An 18,848-nucleotide genomic window follows, 5' to 3' on the forward strand; every position below is an offset into this window, starting at 1 on the left:
AGGGCAAAGAAGCGTTAGAGAATCTGTATGTGGAAAGTATGCATACCTGTGTAGTGCCTGAGTGATAAAACAGTCAAATCTTAGTGTAGTATGATGTTGGCAATGGTGGGCAACAGCCCTATTCGGACGGACTAAAGAGGCAATTATAAGTTATAGGTATAAAGCATTATTTTATATTCATGTCACCCTCGAAACGAAAACCCTTAACTGAAATGGAAATTCAGGACATACTGGGCTAGGAAGCGAAAAAACGTGACAAACGCTGATAATAAATAACAGTTTATATAAAACAATTGTGGTGAAATTACTACAGTATGTAAGCTGCAGAAAGAGTTGGGATGCAACAAAATACAAGTACTGAGAATAATAATAATAATAATAATAATAATAATAATAATAATAATAATAATAATAATAAATAAAATTTATATAGCGCCTTTCACAAACCCAAGGTCGCTTATACAGAAATGTATTTAGCCCAAGGTCCATTTTTTTAAAAGCAGAATTCAGAATGTTGTTACTTTGTATATTTTAACAGAATACTTTTAGAATACTTAACACTTAAAATATATACCATCTTTACCATCTGGTTTATTAACAATTTTAAAATCAGCACACAGTGTATAAAGCCTGAGTAGACTGATAAATCAAAGTGATGATCAGTTATTAATCTCAGTGTTACTGAGCTCTGCTAAAGCCTGAGTAGACTGATAAATCAATGTGATCAGTTATTAATCTCAGCGTTACTGAGCTCTGCTAAAGCCTGAGTAGACTGATAAATCAAAGTGATGATCAGTTATTAATCTCAGTGTTACTGAGCTCTGCTAAAGCCTGAGTAGACTGATAAATCACTGTGATCAGTTATTAATCTCAGTGTTACTGAGCTCTGCTAAAGCCTGAGTAGACTGATAAATCAATGTGATCAGTTATTAATCTCAGCGTTACTGAGCTCTGCTAAAGCCTGAGTAGACTGATAAATCAAAGTGATGATCAGTCATTAATCTCAGTGTTACTGAGCTCTGCTAAAGCCTGAGTAGACTGATAAATCAAAGTGATGATCAGTTATTAATCTCAGTGTTACTGAGCTCTGCTAAAGCCTGAGTAGACTGATAAATCACTGTGATCAGTTATTAATCTCAGTGTTACTGAGCTCTGCTAAAGCCTGAGTAGACTGATAAATCAATGTGATGATCAGTTATTAATCTCAGTGTCACTGAGCTCTGCTAAAGCCTGAGTAGACTGATAAATCAATGTGATCAGTTATTAATCTCAGTGTTACTGAGCTCTGCTAAAGCCTGAGTAGACTGATAAATCAATGTGATCAGTTATTAATCTGTGTTACTGAGCTCTGCTAAAGCCTGAGTAGAGTGATAAATCAATGTGATCAGTTATTAATCTGTGTTACTGAGCTCTGCTAAAGCCTGAGTAGACTGATAAATCAATGTGATGATCAGTTATTAATCTCAGTGTTACTGAGCTCTGCTAAAGCCTGAGTAGACTGATAAATCAATGTGATCAGTTATTAATCTCAGTGTTACTGAGCTCTGCTAAAGCCTGAGTAGACTGATAAATCAATGTGATGATCAGTTATTAATCTCAGTGTTACTGAGCTCTGCTAAAGCCTGAGTAGACTGATAAATCAATGTGATGATCAGTTATTAATCTCAGCGTTACTGAGCTCTGCTAAAGCCTGAGTAGACTGATAAATCAATGTGATCAGTTATTAATCTCAGTGTTACTGAGCTCTGCTAAAGCCTGAGTAGACTGATAAATCAATGTGATCAGTTATTAATCTCAGTGTTACTGAGCTCTGCTAAAGCCTGAGAAGACTGATAAATCAATGTGATGATCAGTCATTAATCTCAGTGTTACTGAGCTCTGCTAAAGCCTGAGTAGACTGATAAATCAATGTGATCAGTTATTAATCTCAGCGTTACTGAGCTCTGCTAAAGCCTGAGTAGAGTGATAAATCAATGTGATCAGTTATTAATCTCAGCGTTACTGAGCTCTGCTAAAGCCTGAGTAGACTGATAAATCAATGTGATGATTGAGTTATTACTCTCAGTATTACTCTTACCGGGCATATTACAAACATGTCATTAACATAATCATACAGCTGCCCACGTCTCAGTCTTACTATAGCGAGACCGTCCGTTGAACTGTTTGCTTAGCTCATGAGATGGCAGTGGGATTACGGGAGCAACGGTGGACTGAACCAGGTGATCAGAGCCAAAATAATTTAAGAATTTAACATTTAACAAAACATACTGACAGAATTATTAAATGAAGACAACTGTCAAGCAGTAACATACAGGAACATTGTGAATTAAAAAAAATCATAAAGGCAGCACTTTTCCCATGTGCCTTTTCAATAGAAATGTATTCTGAATGTTACTTTTCATGTATTGTAATGGAATTTGTTCAGTATTCAGCCATCACTTTTTCCAAAGCATTCAACTAAACTAATTCTCTGGCAGAAATGACAGAGAATTGTTGGTAATCCAAGGCAGTTATTCCCATGATTTCGCATGACGTCTTTCTGGTGCTGTGTATATCTGTTCCGCCATCGCAGCTCTTATCACAGAAACTCATATTGCGAAAATAATAAAAATATGATTTATCCAGCACCCCTGCTAAAAATGATGTTTCAGATTTCCCCCTGATAGATTAATCCTGTCCGAATAGAGCTAATGACACTTGGCAAAGATTTGACAGAACTGTGTATAAAGTGAGGTGATGATTAAACATGTGACATCATGTTAGACGTAAAATGGGAGTGTGTGAATGTGTTTAATCTGGAGCTAGTCACGATTATAAGAAATTATCTATCTTTTTTCATTGTTTATCCTTTGTTTAATCCGGTGTTCGGCCACATAAATCATTCATTAGCAGATGTAAAATGGTAGGGCGTGTGGGTGTGTACATTTTGTATATGTGTTTAACCTGGTGGTGATGGTGGTGGTGATGATTGACCATATGAGAGCCGTGTATTAGTGGAGGTCTGATGGGAGGGTTGTACTGAAGAGGCTGTCCAAGCAGAGGATACCTGCCATCACCTGTAGAAACACAATTACAATATGTAATGACATTCCTTACATAATGGTTTATTGAACAGTAATAATAACAACGTACAAATCTGCACATGCACACACACACACAGATATAAGGCAAAACACTCACCTTGGCCTGGAAGGAAAGGACGAGAAAACTGATGCATGATGGGAAGGGGGGCAAGGCCATGACGGATTCCCTTTAGATTGGCTAGGTGAGCTGGAGTGGGAGAATGAGCAGGGGATGGGGAGGGGCTAGCCAGCTGAGGACTACTCTGGAGAAAGGGGAAAAAAGGGGAGAAATTTGAAGTTTGCAGTGTTGTGCGAAAGAAAAAAGCATATTTCAGTGCTATGAATCCTGACAAACCCAAAAAGTGAGAAGCTGAGATCCTAAAACACGTTCTTAAAGGAATGGTTTGGTGAAAAAATCTTATTCAAATAATGTTCCACTTACCCCAGATGTAGTCAATCAGCCAAGTTATGGTTGGTGTCCAAATTTAGTTTAGAACTGGAGCCAAGAGGCTGAAGCTGCTAACAAATACTAAATCAACAGTCACCAAACTCTCTTCCTTAAATACACCTAAGAAAAATGACTGTAATCTTAATTTGCCCAAAACATCTGGCCCCAGTGTTCCCCTACACTGTAAAGTATAAGTGTGTGTATATATATATATATATATATATATATATATATATGTATATATATATATATATATATATAGTGCACAGTAGGTTATACTGTACTCTAAACCACACCTTTGGAGCCTTAACAAAGAGCTGGATGCCTTCTGAGTTGGTTGAGATGTTTTGCTGATATATTTACAGAAAATATTAGGGTGACTTAACTTCTAGTGTTTATTATTAAAGCTAGCTCCAGCACCAAACTAAAGAAGCAAAACTTGGACACCAAACATGTCTTAGCTTATCAGCTACATCCAGGGTAAGTAGAAAGTTCAGTAAGTTTACTATTAGATTTTTTGCCACCCCATTTCTTTAACCAAACCTAATCAAAAAACACAGGGCTGGACTGGCGTACCTGAGAGGCATCGAGTGGGGCGAGCTCGCCTGGTTTGGGACCGTGGTGGTGCTGGTGGTCTAGGCTGTAATATTTGTTGTGCTTCCACTGGGCGGGGGACGGAGCACGGGGCTGCTGGCTGGGAGGGACACTTAATTGCATCATCAGCATGCCACCACTGGGGGGCGGTGGAGGCACACCTAGAAAAGAGTTATTGTCTATCAACTGATATTAAATCCTAACCCTTTATATCATTCACGTGAAACAGAGTGAGTGATATTTATATACCTGTTTATTTGCAATTTAATGACCATTAATCAGTAAAAATATTTACATTTCATTCCACTCAAGCGTATGTTGTTTTATGTCAGGTAGCACCAAATGACCAAAGGCTATTTTTTATGCAAGGCAAACACTGGCCTATAGAGGTAATTATGATGAGCAAATAATCTTTTCAGTTTGCTTTTCACTGCTATTTATTTTTTTTTTAAAAAACATGATGACTAGAACAGTACTGCATCCACAGGCAGTGCACATTCCATTCAAAGTCAGATTATTATTCAAATTAATTAAAAAAAAAGGCTCATTATAAATAAACAAAAAGAAAAAGCGATAAACAAGCTCTCATCCATATAGCTTGATTTAATTAAGGACACTTTTAACCTGTAACAGCCTACAACTGTAATACAGAATTAACAGCTAATTAAATCTAATGTTTGCAAAGTTAATGCAATATTGACACATTAGTTCTTTACTGGCAAGGACAGGAAGGGCTGGCTGGAATGATTGATGAGAAAACACACACACACACGCTCTCAAAGCAGGTCATCTGCAAGGACGGGACAGCATCGGTGCCCAATTAAAGTGCTGCTTGAACAAAGCCGGCGCATGCGTGCCCATACCCCCCCACCCCGCATCCCAACCTCAAACCCCCCACTTCCCACAGCTACTCCCCACCCCAAAATGCACAGAACACTCCAATTAAGGCTGTTTATTTAACAGCGAAAGGTCAAAGTGAGAGTAGCCCTGGCGCTGGTCTCTTGAAAAACACTTTCTACTTTATAACTATTAGAACCTGATACTCGCTGTGTTTTAGAGCTGTTTATTAAAAATGCGCAAGCTTTCCTTCAATATTCAGTATCCTTGCAGTTTCCATTCATTACTAAGATCTGCTCAGCTGCAAGCAATTTCTTAATAAGCTTTTAAAGGGCTTTCCACAATGACAATGTAAACAACATTTAATGAGATACATTAATAAATCACATCCTTTTTCCATAAAATAAACCAATTCCAAGGAAAGAACATTAAATTTGCATTAGCTGTTATTAAAATTATACATAGCACTAGAAGACCATACATAATGTAGCATTTGTTGCAAATGCTTCTTTAAAGGGGAATTCCACCAATTTTCCAAAATTTCTGCATGACAAAACCATTTAGATGTAAACAAAAGCCAAGTAAGGTGGTTTGATATGAAACGTTCCAGTCAAGAACAGCTTAGACTCTCAGAATTGTAGGCAGTGTTGGTGACAGGAACCTGATGTCTGAAAGGTTTAATGCTAAATATAAGGCTAAATTTACGTTATTGCATTAAATGCTTATGAATACACAGCAATGCCAGAGACACTGTTTCATGATAGTTTTAAGATTTTTGTCTTTGATATATTTATTGACAAGCCTTTCTTGACAAACCGGTACTTGCAGGGGGTGGTAAAGCGAAAAAGCACCCAAACATATTTTTAAACTCAGAACTCACAGATTGATAGTTAAGTGGACAATAAATAAAATCACTATATTTGCGTTGTAGACACTACAACCCCTGCTACCCATCACCATTACTGCAAAGATATTGTCAGTAAGCTTTTCAACAATGACCCCTTTCATATTAAACTGCTCTGAATGTCTGTTTGCATCTCTGTGATTATTATGAATTTTGCAGAAATGCTGAAAAACCAGTGGACTTAACCTTTAGGCATCAAAATACATCTCTATCAGAAATAACTAAAATGCTAGAGAAGAGTGCCTAAGAGAAAGTGCCTAAAAGGCATTTTTGCTCCTTCATGCACCTGCTATTTAAGCAGTTTGCTGATTACAGCCTTTAAGTGTGTAATTCCCAAACGTTCTGAGAGCTGCAGTTTCACTGTAACCTTTCTTTATTGTTTCATTGGCTGCTTTGAGGTTTGCTAGCTGGGAACTGGCTGGAAAAAGGTGTAGTACCTGCACACTGCTGGCCTGGCATTGGCTGAGAGCCGCAGGGGGAGGAGGCCCTGGGGAACTGCATCTGCTCTGAGCCCAGTGAAGGCAGAAAGCCCACAGTCGAGCTTTTAAAAAAAAAAAAAAAAACACAGGGAAAAATCAAGAGCAAAGAACTGCAGAGGGGATTGTAAGATTTAAGAGTGGTTGATTACTGATGGATAAATGGATGAAATGCACTAAAGCACTTCTGCAGCAACACGTCTCCCTTACAAATCCTTAAAAAATGTGTAATAAGGGATGTGTTGTGAAAGCTACTGCAAACTCTGGAGGTCATTAATCAAACACGGCTGCTTGAGTAAATGTCAGTCATATATAAAGGCAAGACACTACAGGCTGAAACATCTTTGGCCGCATCACCTTTTTTTTTCAGATTTTTGGAGAAACTGCATCTATAAATGTCTTCTCCTAAACTGTAATCAAAATTAAACAGAAATATAAGTGTTTTTAATCAAGTCATGTGATATAATAAAAAAATGTCCTGAAAAATCTAACAAGAGTGTAACGGATGTTAATGATAACATTACAAGCCATTCACTCACAAATACACAAATATTTGACCAATGCTTCTGTGATTCCTGAAAATTCATCTTTCTATTCATGTTGTGGCTAATATGTAGTAAACGTAAGTAAGTAGACTTCACTACAACACCATCATGTCACTGTTGCATCAGTCTGCGGTTTTTTTTCCATTCAGTAAAGCCTAAAGCCTCGTTTATATAAAATGCACTGCTGTGTGATGTTTTCCTTGGTTGTGTCTGATTTTAGGTTTATCGGTTAACAATGAAATCACAGAATACTAAGTTGGTTACAGGTCATTCTCTGACATTTCGCCCATTTTTAATTCATGTTTCTCAAAATCAGCTTTTCTTTGCATTCAGAACCAAAAATATCAGTTTCTAGAATACATGTATTCATGAATTCATTCCTAGCTATATTCAGAAGGATTTCCAAAATGTATTGTGCATTGCTGGATTTAGGCTATATTTTGTACAACAAAATAACAAATACTTTACAGTAACAGTGCAGTGTGTTTTCTTGATTAAACAATAAAACAATGAGCTTTCAAGTGAGGAAAAAAAACATTTCTGTGTATATATATTTATTTTAAGGCTTGATTTTAGTTCTTTTAATATGCAAATGTATGCATATTTAAATCTCATTTGCATGTCCTAATGTAAATGTTTGCAAAACCAACGACAAATCTCAACACATTTAATAACCACAAATGTATCCCTGAAAGTGTGTAAGTGTGTATATAAGCTTAAATAGGAGTACTGTGTGTTACCTAACAGTGGAGTGCTGCCCTGGGGGCAGGACGCTGTAGTAAACCTGCATGCTGGCAGAAGGAACTGGCGCCTGATTGGTCTGTCCCTGCAGGACAATCTGCTGCTGATAGGCTGGCTGAGGAACACTCTGAGACCCCTGTGGCACAGACACCTGGACATACAAATATACAAAATGCATAATCGTTCTACCTCAACACCCCACCACACTCTTTCTGGGCATAATCCTAGAAATAAACCTCTTTTTCAGACTTCAATTGCTGTCATTTGTCAATTCAGCACCGGTAAATTAGATCACAAGCAAACAATATAGATTTTCAGCACAAGACAAAGCACCCACTTGATAGGGTTGGACGGGTGGGTACTGCACCATAACACCCTGAATCTGACTGGCCATCCCAGCCTGGCTGCCGACCAGCGACTGGCTCTGAGGCTGTTGCAACCCCATCATGCTCTGGTAGCTTGGTGGTTGACTGGGCATGACAGCCTGGTAACCTGGAAAGCACACACAAATGTCAGACCAAAGCAATCCATAAAAGATACAAGAACACTACAATTAAAATCAGCCAAGCACTATGGAGAAAATACCACTATAAAGTAGGGCTGGGTGACAAAAAATATCACATCAAGATACCTTTCATGGTACACGATATTCATCAAGATATTTAACAAGGATGCAGATTATATATGGTCTACAATGAAATGTAAACATCTAACAGCTAACAAAATGTTATACATGACATATATGATGAAAAAGATCAACGATTCATGATTAAAAACACATTTTTTCTTCGTGTACAAACAGTCTGAGCAGCATCCAATCAACAGTGGAACTCATGGCTCATACTGCGTTCAGTATTATCTTAAACTTCTTTAACAGAAATCACAAATAATTCTGTGTAACTGAACATCATTAGGCAATAAACTTTATTATGTCTGGTTTCGAAAGTTGTTACCACACGCAAATGTATTTGTAGATCCTGCTGAGCTTCATTAGCACACAAGCCACTTTAACGTTGGCCATTTAGAGAAGACAGCTGTCGTCTCTAAGTGACCGACACTATAGTGCCATTTGGGCTAATAGTGCCCCCTGCTGCAGAAACTTTAGACTGCAAGCTGTTTAAACCTAGCACAGTTACTCCTATAGTTCTCTTTCCAAACATGACAATTAATACCTTTATCATCAACATTACGTTAACTCAAAAGCAATATAAAACAGTAAATAATATATCTAAACGAACCATTTGTTTGGGTTTTTGGTTGAGCACAACCCAAATTCCAGTTTTGGTCAAGAATGTTCATTTTGATGCTTAACTTTTTTTTTTTTTTTTTAAACTAATTTGTTTTTTTCTGAGCTTTGATGAACTGGAGCAGAGGAAAAAGTCTCAAAGTGTGAGCTCAAGGATTTTCATTCACTGATTCACATGATTGCACTGCACTATATTCAATTACACAGGTTTATTCATCCTCTATTTGTAATGAAACATACATTCATTCAGTGTTCTTTAAGCGTTCTTGACAATATCAAGATTATATAATCAATGTATTTATTATTATTATAATGTCATAACGTCATCATCATACCGTCCAACCCCATTATGTAAGTTATTATTTTTTTAAATGAATAATTCTCCTGCTTATAACTTAAACTCAAGTCTGTAAGAAGTAAGCAAGATAATTCCACACAAACCAAACTCAATCTCAATGAAACCAACGTGGTTGAGATCAAAGTAAAATAAAGAAAAGGCAAATAGGTGTTGTTGCATTAAACAATCAATTCTCCACCAACTTGCTGTCAAAATAAATTGCACAGTGTAACATCTCAAACGTAATAGCTATAAAAGTAAGCGCTGTTCCACACATGAGCCAGTTATTAGCGGTGGTCCAGACTAACCAAACTACAAGAACCCTTATCTGAATAGTTATTAACAGTATGAGCAAGCAAGCAAAGCAATAAATGTAATTATCTACTGCTAGTGCACTCTGGTGGTCTTCCACCAGTACAGCACTGCAGCAGAAAAGCTTAGGCTGCTGTGCGTGTGGGACGCACCCCAAAGAAAGAAACATTGATTTGCGCTCTCAACACACAAGCAGAAAAGGTCACAGAAGGTCAGGCTGGAAGCCCTTGCTTCAAATCCATGTTTAATAGTTGATGCTAAGCTGCTCTCTATCCATCGCACTCATCTTTCCTTTCTGCTCTCCAGCTTGATACAGTCCCCCATATACTCAAATCTATGGTGCGTCTTCTCCCAGAGGCTAAGCTTCTTTTTCTCCTTCACCATCACTTTCTCCCTCTCTGCTTACTACGGGCGAAAATCGCTTCAGTTAGGAAATGATTCACTGCATCATGGAATCGCAAACTGAATGACTCATTTAGATTACTTTGGTCCGATTTAGAATTATTGACAAACAAAAAAACACGAATAAAATACAGAATACGCCAATGTAACAATAACTCAAACTTGAACATAAGAAACAATTTACCATCTACTCTAAATTACTCTTGGGGAAAAAAATCTGGTTCCATTGACTCACATTAAAAGTAAAGGAGGAATTTATTTCCTCCCCTGTAAAATTTTTATTGTGAAGACACGAGGTTTTGTTCCGACAACAGCGATATCTTAAGTCTTCCACTGGAGACTTTACAGTAAGAAATCAAGCCTGACAGAAACAGTAATGTAAAGTACTGTGTAAAAGTCAGAGACCACTCTTTCATATATGTAATTCCAGCCAAATAGGTAAAAAAAATGTAGCAGAAGAGTAAATAGAAGTTTTTCTGTGTTTAGTCTACAACTTACATTCTTTGCAGGACATATTTTCCAGACCTCCAAAGTTCAGTCCTAGAAGTTGTTTGCATCTTTTGTTCAGGATTGTATTAAGTGTAAACGTTACTGAACACTGTAATTGATGAGTTCCAAAAACGAATGCAGTTGAATCATCACCTTCAGACCCACGTGTCCGAATGCACTGATGCATTTTTACTCCTCTATACTTTAACCCTCCTTCTCTCTCCTTTCTAACTGCTTGTGTGCATTTGGCGGAGTCCATGGCAAGGTCAGTAAGGAGGGTGTTTAGGCCGGCAGAGAGCAGACAGCTGTTTTGAACGCTTGCCCGCCTGGCCATTTTCCTGTCTGCCCGGCTCCTTTGTAGCGGCCGGCTGCAATCAATTCGGCAGCGGGAGAGGAGAGAGAAAGAGAGAGAGATGCATGAAAGAAACTAACTGACCTACCGCTAGCTCCATCAGAGAAAGTGCGAGAGCGAGAGAGAGTGAGAGAGAGCGAGCGAGAGAGGGCAGCTATTTTTACTTGCTCTTTCAGGACACACATCAAGTGAATAAAAGCCTCTCTATTCAGTGCAATACGCCACACACACGCATGAGTTCACACCAACACACACCCACGCGCTGTATGGAAATGGGAGTCTTTCAGTGACATTGTGGACAAGGTGTGTGCTTTGTTTTACAGCGGCTAAGGGTCGAGAAGCACCTAACACAGACCAGCGCGGACTCTGTGTTCTAATCACTGTTGTTCATATTGATTTTCAGAGTGGATGCCCTTCACCTCACTTCATTTCTTTATTCAAGTGAGTGCTAAACAGTCCCCTATTCTACAGCCAACTCGCAGTCTGGCTGATTCTTATGCCACAGTCTATTTCATTGCTGAAACTGCGTAGAACATCAAAGACATATGGATCCCTCTGCTTAACTGTTTCAAAGCCAGATTTCAAAACACATTTCTGACTTTAAATTGACTTGGGCTTCAGACAAAAATCGTTTTGCTATAAATGGGGAAAAAAATGACTGAACATTCCATTTTGTCACTACCAAAACATTTATAACCCCATCAAAACAATTTTGCCTAATCTTGAGCATAACCTAAACACAGCAGACAGTACATGAGCAACAAACACAGCGTTGAACAGTTGTACACACAAAATAAGTTTACTTTAAAAAGTGGGTAATAATTTGGTAGTAATTCTTAAAGAAAATGTGGGACAGCATTTTTTCAAACAAGTATAATTAAAACATTAAACTCACAATAAATGAAATGTTTCAACTTCATTGACCCTTGAATTTTAATTAGGAATTAGGGTTTGGGACACCCACTTCTGAATAGGTTAGGCTGACATAGACCATAACTCTTATTCTTAATCATTTTAATTCTAAATATAAGGTAATATAAGGTATATAATGTAATATAAATCTAAAAAAATGTTTTTGCTGTGAGGGCGCAGTTCAAGCTACTTTGGTAGAACAGGCCATATCGAGATACTGGTATAACATGCAAGGACGTTCTCAACTTTTTTTAATTAAATGCCTTATTACATGCGTCTGGTATGAAATAATTTGAGAAATTCCAGTCAGCCTGTCATTACAACTACTGTACAGAGACAATGGTCTGTATTGTGAAATGACCTCAGGCTCAGTACTGATGCACTGATGGGCCTTTGCATTTGTAATGTCATCAGCAACATGAAGTCAATTTTCAAAGCTATGCTAATGATACACAATTATTTCTACTCCTGAAAATTGCGTGTATACATACACACATATAATCTCAAATTTTATTTTAACCATGTCCACTTGACTTCTGCATCCATTTAAACTGATCAATTAATCGACTTTCGCACCCATTTCTCAAGGACAGTAAACAAAAGCAAGCTTTAACCAGTTTAAACAAACACTGGCTAAGAAGCACAACAAAACACATCAAAAACGCATTTACTCGATTGTTATCTGAGACATAATAAGTGGAGAGGTGAAAGGTCAGATGTCAGGGTCAGCAGCAGAGGAGTGAGGGGTGGGAAAAGAGACCGGTTCACTGTGAGAATCGTACGGCCTCTCAGACAGTGCCACGGCCCCGTATCCTACCGCCCGGAATCACCACACACACTGAATCATCAGCCCACAACCCAGCCTATCAGCGTGCACTCATCCACCAAATAATGAATCATCAGGGGCAGTAAACAACAAACTGATACTACATTAGGCAGGTTTCCATCCGGCAAGTTTTATCCAAAAACGCTTTGTTACTTCCGTACAATGTATTTGTTTAAAATGTAAACAAAGTAATTAAGAATACTTTCCGGAATTAAAAAAATAAAACAGGTGTTTTTACAGCGCTTTTGTGGTGGAGGGGTACATGCAGGGTATTCGAAGGTAAAGAAAGTACCCAAATAACTGATTTCTACAGATGTAGCATTGCTTTACCTTCATCAACATTACATACAAAAACTCAGACATATGTAGGTTCACTGGTCAGTTTGGACAGTCAATAAAAATGACTATATTTGTGTTGTAGATATCACGTCACTTATTTTAGTGCTCCCTGAAACCCTGGTTCCTATTATCAGCCCTGTGAAGAAGTCTTTACATTTCTCTACAATACACCATTTCACATCAAACCACTTTGAATGACTTTACTCAACCACTGAATTACACAGGTGTTCCCCTTTTAAATGATTTTCAACAATGTTTTTGATGGAAACTGAAATTACTGGAAACAAATACAGACAAAACTTTTCAGCTTTCATAGATAAACTGTTGAAATGCTGCGAAACACCAGTGTGAATTTCAGGACGGGCAAAATAATTTTTAAAATAAATTCCATGTTATGTGACAGAATTTTCCTCTCCAACAACAAACAGCAAAGCAAACAACAGCATAGTTGTACTAAGGCAGAGTAGAGAACCTTTCTTTAAGAAAATTCTAGAAAATGACATATGACTGGAACCTTAATTAATGTAGAAACTTATTAAAATGTTAACTAAAAAACTAATACTGTTAAATTGCATAACCCCCTTGGACAGAAACCTGCCTAGATTAAACCTAAGAATTAACATGAACAAACCTGAATTTACTGCCTTTTTGCGTCAGTCTTATGAGTAGGCAGTGGAAGACAAAGGAATAATAAAAAAAATAACCTACACACATTAAGTCAGTCATTTGTGGCAGAAAACCTGCGTTTTTTTAAAACCACATTTTCATTTTCTTGTGTGTAAAATGCATGTGTAGTCAACATAACTCTAGCTATTGTATTAGAACAGAATCTAGACAATTAGAAACAATGCTTTTCCAAACAAACGTGGAATTAGGATTATCATGCCACCACACAAATCTGCAGAAATAGCCATATCTGCATCTTGCCAGTCAATAGATCACCACACACACCAGTCTTAGAATCCCAGAGGCCATAAAACACAAACAGTGCAGAGAGCAGCAAAACTCCTTTATGAGCAGGGAGAGGAGACTCAAACTGCTGACATGCACACAAGCATATCAGCAGTAAGCCTGGAGGGAGGGGGTGGGGGGGGTGGGCAGAGAGAGAGGGGGAGAGGGAGGCGGGAGAGAGGGGGGGGCGAGAGAGCGAGGGAGAAGGAGAGGGGGAGAGAGAGAGAGAGAGAGAGAGAGAGAGAGAGAGAGAGAGAGAGAGAGAGAGAGAGAGCGAGCGAGAGAGAGAGAGAGAGAGAGAGCGAGAGCGAGAGAGAGAGAGAGAGAGAGCGCGAGAGAGAGAGCGCGCGAGAGAGAGAGCCAAGTGAGAAGAATAGGGAGCCCACAAAAGACATGACAGAGTTACAGCGAGTGTACCTGTTTGTTGGGGTGGTACCGGTTGGCTCTGGGGGGTGCTGTAGTGTACTGGTGTAACTGGTCTGTAGTGCTGGTTAGAGTGGGAATACTGACCAGGAGCACAGTAGCATGCTGACATCTGCAACACACGTGCACATTAAGGATCAGGAAAAAAACAAACAAAAAAAAAAGACAAAACAACAACAAAAAAAAAAAAACAAACATGCTACATGATGTTGGAACTACATATGCTTGGGCTGCAATTAGCAGATACTTTCATTTATGAGTCTATCAAACTTGACTGAACTTGATTTTTTTATCCAATATAAGGTTGTTAAATAATGTAATAGTGTAATAAGGGATTAATAATAGGCCAAGACTTCTCACTTTAATAACTAAATAAAGGCATATTTTTAACCCATGTTTTTAATTTGATATTGTACAACAGCATATATTATATTCATTTTTCTTTTTTTATGCTTTTTAAAGAATCCCCAGGTTTTCCTTGTACTTTATTTTCCACCATGAGGTTCACTTACAACAATTGTGTTGGTTTCTGTACCAAAAACAGCCATAATTCATTTTTAAATAATGATTTTCTGTATCCCATAGAATTAAACAGATGTTTTAATGTTTCTGTCTACTGCTTTGAGCCTTTCAAAAGCAGTTCAAGCTGAAACACTTCTTACAAACTTCAGTCTGAATGTTTGCATTTAAATTTCTCACTCATATATGGAATATTGGGCTTAAATGAATATTCAAATTCAATCAATCCAAACCCCCCCCCCCCCCCCCCCAAAAAACAAAAAAAAAACAAAACATCTGCTGATTTTACCAGCTGACTAACGTGATCCAGCTCGCTGTGTCAGTCACATATACCAGGTATTTTTGTAATATTTTTTTAAAAGGAAAGCAGAACATTATTACTGAATTGCCCTAGTGATTAACACTGATATCGCTGCCTCAAATTGGAGCTCTAAACCAGGAATTAAGGCCCTCTTTTGGTCTACTGCCAATCAGCTGTTAAACGGTTTAAAATCTTCATACAGTATTGCCTTCAGCCAAATCATTATTATTCAGATTATTTGTTTTTTTTAACATGATTTTTTTTGGCATGTGTTGTGTTTGTGGTTAATGCAAAACTATCCCTGCTTTGGGGGACAGAGTTCATGTAGATTGACTGACTGGTTTACCTGCTGCACAGGCTGCTGTATGTATCCTTGCTGTTGGATGATGGACTGGTTAACTGGGGTTGGTGGTGGATATGCAGCTCCAGGGACAGACTGGCCTGGCTGGGGCATCATGTAGCCAGAGGGGGGTGGGTTCTGGAGCACCATAGAGGGGGGGAAGAGAGCAGGCTGGGTCTCTGAGACTTCTCCGGAGGCCTGCTGAACCAGACTCATTTGGCTAAACTGGCTCCCCAAACTGTCCTGCTGCAACACAAATACACAACTATCAGCACCAACTTTGATTCCATACAACAATAAACTAATAAATCTATGATCTAATGATCTAATAAACATCATATGACTAGCTGGGTCACCAGCCCAGGCTCTAGAAAGCCACACCCAAAAGGTACAGCTACTTAAGGGTGGGTGACAAAGGGTGGAAAAAAAAACAGCACAATACAAAAACTCAAATATGGCTTGTTTTAATGTCTTTCATTCAAATCAACCTGTTAATAAGCATGAATATACACTGAGATATGTATGTATACATGAGTGCACATATGAGTTGTTTATTTTATGTAGGTTTAAGTATTTTACATGCAGTTTGTTACTGTGTATGATCAAGTTTATATCTCATGTATGATGAGTGTTTATTCTGTACTTTTAAATCAACAGTTTTACAGTGCCTCTTAACATCTGACAAGGAACAACAGATGAAAATTGGCCTTTTTTGGCTAATGCTGGCTCATTTATAATTCTGTTGATATTGTTTATTAATGTCCCTGGTAAATAAATGAATACTGAAAAAACAACATACAACAAACATTTTAGTCGATACACGTTCCATTAAAATATGTTTGAATGTCCTTAAATTAAATATCTCAGTAAAAAACAAGAGCTTTTCATTACATAACCTTGAAAACTACTTTAGGACTTTACAAGACTTCAAGAATCCAAAAGGAACGTGTAGTTTACTCTAATCTGCCTAAGAGAAACTTTTGTTTTTATAAAGCAGTGTATTTTGTTATAGCAACATGTGTGCACAAAAAAAGCTTCATAAAGATGATTTATTACTTTTGTTAACTGAGTTCGAACTGCAAAACACAGTGAACATGAAAATAAACCGAACAGTTACAAATACATCACCAGTGTCCAGCTGTCGAGTTTAAAGAAAAAAAATAATCATTTTAGGCCTTTAATAATTTCAACTTGGAAATATTGCATTAATTTTGACGCCACTAGTACAATCACCCTCAATATCCTCTATAATCCACCTCAATGGGTCATGACACATGCAGTTGTTCTCCTGAATCTTGACAAAATTTACCATAACATGGTGATGCTGTACACCTTCACTGCTACTGACAAAGACCTAGAGTCTGAGTGGCTCTGCAAGCTGTCAGTCACTGAACATTAACAGGCCAACTTCCCTTAAGAGAACCCAATCAAATCAGTCTCAATTAGACCAGACACAGCTATGGTAAAAGGGGACGGCGTCTGAAGCTAAAAGCAGGCCAGCACTATTAGGACTTTAAGTTTACTGGTGCATCAAAGCCTGGGCCGTCTTCCACCATCAACATCTACACTCCGTACTCCAGAGATGCTATTCATAGAAGGCTTTTTACAGCATCTGGTGCTGTATTAATTATTGACAGAGTCTGAGGATGCTACTCATAGAAAGGGTGCTCTATTTGGGAGAAACAGGTCAAAGAAGCAAACGATCTATGCTATGGAGAGAGTAAGAGAGCAAGAGTGAGTGAGTGTTAGAGAGTGAAATCTGGATTGACCCAATTCAGTCATTAACCTCTCAACAGGGAAGCAAAGATTAACACCCAGGAGGCCTTCTGCTAAGGGTAAACTTAACCACTCAATGCTCTGAGCAGGAAAAGCCCAAGTTACACCATAGCAGCCTCAGCATTAGCACAGAGTTTGCTTAAGTAAAGGCACACTTTAGATGTTTCTGTAGAGCTATTACTGTTGGCTAGCATGTCACGTCTCAAGTGGTAAACTCAGCTTGCTCATGTGTTGGAAGCACAACAGCGCCACATTTAAAAATGAGCTGAAAAACTATGACGGCAATGTTTTGGTTTTATTAAAAACATTTTACATACTGTGCCTCTACATCCAATTTAGTGTAAGTAGATCTAAATATGAAAAGCCTATTACTCTCGAACTCTTGGCATCACCAGGACCTCCTGACAGCAAGGAGAAACTAAAGAAAGCTTTGCTACTTAAGTGCTCCGTGTAAACTTCTTCTTAGTGTTTCCATTTAAAACTGAGATGTACTGTTTTGTAATAATAAGTTATATCAATTTAACTTCTGTTTAAAAATTTTGTTTATATTAACTGTCACTAGCACATGCTGACTCAAACGACTCAGGGATTCAACGTTAAAGAATAGTTTCTTTACATTTTCCTGTAATTTGTACTAAATCCATTAAAGACTGATTACAGCCTGTCCCCCTTTAGACTCTTAGGCTTGACTCGATCTGAAGTAGTCATTGTCTTGGACTTGTCTCAGACTTGACGAAGGTGCGGATCTTGACCACAACCCTACTTTATGTTCAGGCATTTTTATAATAATATGATGAGATAATGATGCTCATTTCATCCATCCTGTCTCTGTTTTCATTCTGCTATGTTTTTCTTTAAGATCAGGCATTTTGTAAAGGCATGAACATAATCAGTATTGTAATGAAACACGGAATTGGTCAGTGTACTGACAAAACCCTCAATATACCTAGAAAAGCACATCATGCAATAATGTATTACTATAATAACATACATCAACACATAGTTCGAATAATCCAGAGAGTCATACACAAGGACAAAAAAAATGAGGAGAGACGAAACAAGAAAATTTAAAGAGATGCACAGATAAGAAAAACAACAAGACTACCAAGTGTGTTACTGGAGACAAATGGAGAGCAAAAGATGGTGTGTGAGAGAGATAGATAGACAGGTACCACAGTGTAGTGTTGGTTTAGAGGAACAGGCAGGAGCGGAGGAGGGTAAGAAATCGCTGAGTACTGCACAGACTGACCACAAAGCTGCAGAGAAGAAACAGAGAGAGAGGGGAAAAGAGGAAAAAAGGGAAGGAGAGAGGGATGAAGCAGAGGACAGAGAAGAAAAATGTCTCAATCATGACAACTGGAGAGGAGGAACAAAAGGAAACCACTACATTATAGGAAAGAAGGATGCAACGAGTAAGTGAGGAAATGAGGGACTGCGTAACTGAATAAAGCCTGGGTATCAGCCTGCTGGCAAAACTGTTATAAACAGATAGTGTTCAGTCAGATATTGCCCACACACAAAATGGTTGTAGACTACTGAGACAGTTACCATAAAGAAAGATAAAATATAAACTTACATGATGGAGAGACTGACTACTGGGAAAGAACCTTCATACGACATTCTTAAAGAAATAGGTTGGTCAAAAATTCAATGGAAAACTAATTTACCCCAAATTAAACCCATCAGCCAAGAAACCTGACATGGTTAGAGGCAAGC

The 18,848-nt window shown here is 38.1% G+C and overlaps 1 protein-coding gene across 11 annotated transcripts in view; it reads right to left on the reverse strand.

The window, feature by feature from the left end:
- LOC108425729 (R3H domain-containing protein 1) overlaps positions 1-18,848 on the reverse strand; it is a 71,269-nt gene that overhangs the window by 2,525 nt on the left and 49,896 nt on the right. For 8 of the 11 annotated variants that reach the window (XM_037534618.1, XM_037534615.1, XM_037534616.1 and 5 more), the window contains 9 exons: positions 18,305-18,388; positions 15,363-15,602; positions 14,191-14,308; positions 7,945-8,099; positions 7,607-7,758; positions 6,283-6,386; positions 4,087-4,265; positions 3,181-3,325; positions 2,944-3,056 (listed from right to left, as the gene is read on the reverse strand). In XM_037534618.1, the coding sequence (XP_037390515.1) occupies positions 2,944-3,056; positions 3,181-3,325; positions 4,087-4,265; positions 6,283-6,386; positions 7,607-7,758; positions 7,945-8,099; positions 14,191-14,308; positions 15,363-15,602; positions 18,305-18,388 (1,290 nt within the window). The remainder of the gene's footprint in view (positions 1-2,943; positions 3,057-3,180; positions 3,326-4,086; positions 4,266-6,282; positions 6,387-7,606; positions 7,759-7,944; positions 8,100-14,190; positions 14,309-15,362; positions 15,603-18,304; positions 18,389-18,848) is intronic. The other 3 variants (XM_037534624.1, XM_037534620.1, XM_037534619.1) reach the window with 2 other exon arrangements.

This window comes from Pygocentrus nattereri, chromosome 25, assembly GCF_015220715.1.
Source record: "Pygocentrus nattereri isolate fPygNat1 chromosome 25, fPygNat1.pri, whole genome shotgun sequence".
NCBI lineage: Eukaryota > Metazoa > Chordata > Actinopteri > Characiformes > Serrasalmidae > Pygocentrus > Pygocentrus nattereri.